Source organism: Gymnoscopelus braueri (assembly GCF_963280865.1).
Source record: "Gymnoscopelus braueri genome assembly, chromosome: 21".
In the NCBI taxonomy this organism is placed as follows: Eukaryota; Metazoa; Chordata; class Actinopteri; order Myctophiformes; family Myctophidae; genus Gymnoscopelus; species Gymnoscopelus braueri.
The window spans coordinates 9,560,555-9,565,484 of NC_137623.1; the positions used below are offsets into that span (position 1 = coordinate 9,560,555).

At 52.3% G+C, this 4,930-nt stretch overlaps 1 protein-coding gene across 1 annotated transcript in view; it reads left to right on the forward strand.

Annotated features, from left to right (window-relative positions):
• Positions 1 to 1,712: 1,712 nt before the first annotated feature.
• skida1 (SKI/DACH domain containing 1) overlaps positions 1,713 to 4,930 on the forward strand; it is a 6,375-nt gene continuing 3,157 nt past the window's right edge. Inside the window, exon 1 of the mRNA XM_080417360.1 lies at positions 1,713 to 4,930. This exon is cut by the window's right edge and continues 3,157 nt beyond it. Coding sequence (XP_080273486.1) covers positions 2,023 to 4,599 — 2,577 coding nt within the window. The 5' untranslated portion in view covers positions 1,713 to 2,022 and the 3' untranslated portion in view covers positions 4,600 to 4,930.

Below are 4,930 nucleotides of genomic sequence, written 5' to 3' on the forward strand. Positions count from 1 at the left end.
AAGAGAGAAAGCTGCAGCCGTCTGTATTGGGATGTTGTCCTATGTGAATAGCAGCCCCTGACGGTGCATTTTTCACAGCACGTGAAAAAAAACACGAGCTTCCCCTGTCTGTCTAATCGGTCGTCACGTTGTGTTTTACCGTCGTGAAAACCGGCCACGGTGCTGCAGTGTGTAGCCGGCGTTTTACATGATGGGGCCATCGACACAATTATGATAACATCACAAATCTATACGTGTGTATGTGTGTGTCTATGAGCCTGCATGGACAATCGCTGTTGCACGTACACGCGTGCGTATATTAGCACATATTTTAATGTAGCTATAGAACACACACACAAACACACACACACACACACACACACACACACACACACACACACACACACACACACACACACACACACACACACACATATATATATATATATATATATATATATATATATATATATATATATATATATATATATAAACACGCACATGCCCAACCACGAGCACGCGCACAAAAACACTAGAAATGGTCAAGAAGAAAGTTCTCGGGGGAGGAAATGAAAAACATTTAAAACACATTGTTCCTCATTGTTCCTCAGTCGTACAATGAGTAGGTCTATGAAATACGTGTGAACAAATACCAGGCGTAAAATAGGTCAGGCATATGGACCATGACAATCTTATGGAGGAAAAGGTTCTTATATATATATATAGTAGCAAACAAAAGACAATGAATTGTGACTTGGCCGCACGGCAACAGAGCAACTGGCAAACGGGTTGTTCAGTTGGAAAATCTTGTCAATTAAAGTGAACTGCGCCACAGCAGATCATGTAAAATAGTCAACGTGAATAGGCTTAGGTTAAACACACATTTAGCTTAATTAGTTGGATTGGGAATGGGTATATTGTGTATTTCGATGTGGACCCAGTGAGTTCGAGCCGTCATGCCATGCATGCAGCATGTGGTTCTCTAAGTGGGGTCCAGGGACCCTCAGTGTACCATGAGGGGGTCCCAAATGGACCCTATATCTGTAACTCTGAGAGTGTACAAATGGATCAGAGTTATGGTGGTCCTTGAAATTAAACAGTTTGAGAACCACGGCCATACAGGCCCGCACCACTTTGTCCACTTTAGAAACGGCATAGTATAGCTCTTTTGCTATCACGTTATGAACTTGTCATAGGCTATATTCTCTTCTTAAGCAGCGGTGGTTGCGGATATAGAATGTTATATATGGGAGAGAGAGAGAGAGAGGGGTGCAAACGGGGCAGTGGAAGGGGGGGGGGGGGTCGGGGAGGGTTTTGAATATCCATTTTTATTGCATCACCTGTCAGCGCCGTCCAATCAGCGTCGACTACGGGAACATTAATTGATGAAGGTGTCTCTGGGCTCTGGGCGCACCTCCCCTTGTCATTTTATTTGTGGCTTAACCAGCAGCACGAATACCAGCTGCATTTTAGCTCTTATTCTCTCTCTCCCTCTCTCTCTCTCTCTCTCCCCCTCCCTCCCTCCGCACTGTTAGTTGCTCTCTCTCTCTCTCTCTCTCTCTCTCTCTCTCTCTATCTCTCTCTCTCTCTCTCTCTCTCTCTCTCTCTCTCTCTCTCTCTCTCTCTCTCTCTCTCTCTCTCTCTCTCTCTCTCTCGTACACCTACCCCTCGTACTGCTCTCGACCAGAGGGGAGTGGAGCCGGCAGAGGCAGGCAGGTAGAGAGAGCAGAGAATCCGGTCTTTGGTGGACAACATCCATCCCCGTCGCATTCCTCCACCATGCCATCAGACCGGGGCCGAGGGCATGGAGACTGGATGCCGTCGGCTCATCCAACGCATTAAAACACCGCCGCCGGCTCCATTTAAACTCTTATTATGTCAAAGTTTGCAATTTGATGACGCAGCAGTGAGGACGCATCATCACCAGGATGCCTTGAGTTACAAGCCCCTTGAAATTCACCAGGCGATTCCCTTCTCGTTTGGCAGAGGACAATAATATCGCAAAAATAATACATGGATTAACACACTGCAGATCAGCCAAACATGGGGGACCTGGAGTGTGGTTTCGAGGAGATGCAGGGAGTGAAACTGGGGTACCTGCTCATCAAAGGCAAGCAAATGTTTGCCTTGTCTCAGGTCTTCACCGACCTCCTGAAGAACATCCCCCGGACCACCGTGCACAAGCGCATGGACCACCTGAACGTGAAGAAGCACCACTGTGACCTGGAGGAGCTGAGGAGGCTCAAAGCAATACACTCGATCGCTTTCCACGCCGCCAAGTGCACGCTCATATCGCGCGAGGACGTCGAGGCTCTGTATTTCTCCTGCAAGACGGAGCGCGTGTTGAAATCCAACAAAAGAAAGGTGAAGCCGGCTCCCCCGGGACAGGACGCACGCCAGGGGCCCGGCGGCCCGGACGCACATGACGACGCCGGGCTGTGGCGACAGGAGAAAGTTTGGCTCAGTTTGCACAGCGTCCCACCGAGCCTGTCACTCCAAAACAAACCCGCGAGGAGGAGAGAGGTCGTCCCGCCGGGCGGGCCGCCCGACTCCTCCAAACTACCTCAATTTTACAGCAAATCCCGCGGCCGGGACGGCAATCCGGCGCCCAGGTCCAAATGCAAACCCTTTAAAAACTATGAAACGCCTCAGACAACCGGGAACCGCCTGACGCTGAGCCAGAGACACTCGTTTTTCCGGAGCGCGGCGCCGCCGCCGCCGCACCACCACCGGCAGCCCGTGCTGCACAGCTCCGCCATAGCGGCGCAGTCCATCGGCGCATCCAGCAGCGACCTACTTCACACTCACAGGAGGAAGAGGAGGCGCGACGGGGGGGGCGGCGGCCGCAGCGGCAGCAGCAGACACAGTTCACACCACCCCCCGGTGCTAGTCGTGCACCCCAAATGCTGCAGCAAGGCCAAGTCGTCCGGCAACGGGACTTTGGGCACTTTTCACCTGGCTCACGATTTTTACCTGCAGGATCCCATCAGACCCAATCACCACCACCGGCCCACCGCTTTCCTCGAGAGCTACAGCAGCGACACGGAGTCCAGCACTTACTCCGACCGGGCCAACAACGATTCGGATTTCGGTTCTAGTTTCTCCACGAGCAGCAACTCCGGGAGCTCCGATGAAGAGGAGGAGGAGGAGGAGGAGGATGACAGTCCGTCCGAGAGCTCCGAGGTCAGCTCGGAGGAGGAGAGCTCGTCTCACTCGGACTCCAGTTCGGTGTCCAGCCGCGTCTCGGTTCAGAGCATTCGGTTCAGGCGAGCCCGGGTCACCACCACCACCAACCTCACCAAAAGTGTCAACACTAAAGCGCCTCTGGTACTACAACCTACTTTTCACTACAGCCACCAACAGCAGCAGCAGCAGAGGACACAGGGCTCTCTGGGACTACTGGACCCCAGTAGACAGGAAAAGGGTCCAAAATGTGACTTTAGCAGCGACATTAGAAAGGATATTATGGGGCCACTGCAGCCCCCAAAATTTAGTTTGATCGATGTTCGGGAGAGCTTTTTCTCTGAGTCGAAGGGGGAATATTTTTCAGAAGGGCACAGCGATCCAAAGAGAGTCAAGCCTGTGGATATAGCCCACTTTACACAGCGCACAACCTGGAATCAAACGTTTCCTCCGCGCAGGACGCAGGGGCATCCGAACAAATGTCCCTCAGCACTGAGCTCACACTGTGCCCACGACAAGGACACCAAGCCCTGCAAAAGCACCGACAACAACCAGCTCTCACTGCAGGCTGCACATCTGAAAAGCGACGTGAAAACCACCATCAACCTAAAAAAGTCACCCTCCCCGCTCAAAACCATAAAGACTGAAGCCGAGGAGCCCCCCGTGACCACCGACAGGGCAGCACTAGCGGGCAAAACATCCCCCTTCAACTTTCAAAATGTGAAAATCAAAGTGGAGGACTCGAGCCACGACGGGTACGAGTATTCGTACCAAACCTCCGTGTTCCCATGCAAAGTGGCCGCGGAGAAAAACAATGGCCCGGCGGTGTACCCCGGCGGTGACATCAAACAAGCCTTCAACAACAACACAACTACTACTAAAGCCATTGAGGACGGTGCTGCTGCGGTCCCACGCGGGCCCCCCGGGGCCCCCTCTCCCTCTCAGGAATGCAGGACCACTCAAGACGCTCCTTGGCCCGAGCAGGGAGACTACAAAAACGGCGCGAGGGTCAGGAAAAACTACAGGACTCTGGTGCTCGGGAAGAAAAGCGGAATTCCGCGGACCCAAACATCAGCGAAACACAACGCGTCCAGTAATAAGGTCGATCACAACAACAAGGGCTCCTTTTCTCGCTCCGAGGAGGGATCCACCGATCAGGATTTATCCGGGACTAGTAAACGCAAACGCGCGGTCGTCGGCATTGGTGTAGCAGCAGCGGCGGCGTCGCCGGCGAAGAAAGCGTTCAGCTTCATGGCGAATTTCCCGTCTCCGCCGTCGCTCGTGGTCGGCAGCGACGGGGATCTGTGCCCCGCTTACTCCCTGAACTCGCTCAGGGACCCCCGGCCGCCCCCTCTCTCCCACCCCGTGTGGCAATGGCAGCCAGGCGGCCAGCCTCTGCCTCTCCCTCCCCCACACGCACAGAGGACCAGGAAATAACGCTGAGGCTTTTTCTGTGAGAGAGAGAGAAAAAAAAGAAAGAAAGAAACACGCCGCCATCGCTTTTTCTTATATAGAAACCCGATGGAGAAAATAATCTATATTCTGCCAGTCTTAATGGGACAGAGGCAAGCACACAGATGGCTTGAAACCATTGTTGCTTTTAATTGTCTCAACTGTTTCGAATCTATGGATTATTTACATTCCCCGGCCGTTGTTTTTTTTTTTTTAGTGTGTTCATGGATATGCTCCAGATTCTTTTTGAGCCTAAAAAAAACCCCCACAGGACCGTGAGACTGGTGGATTTATGCTGAAAACCGACCTTTAAATA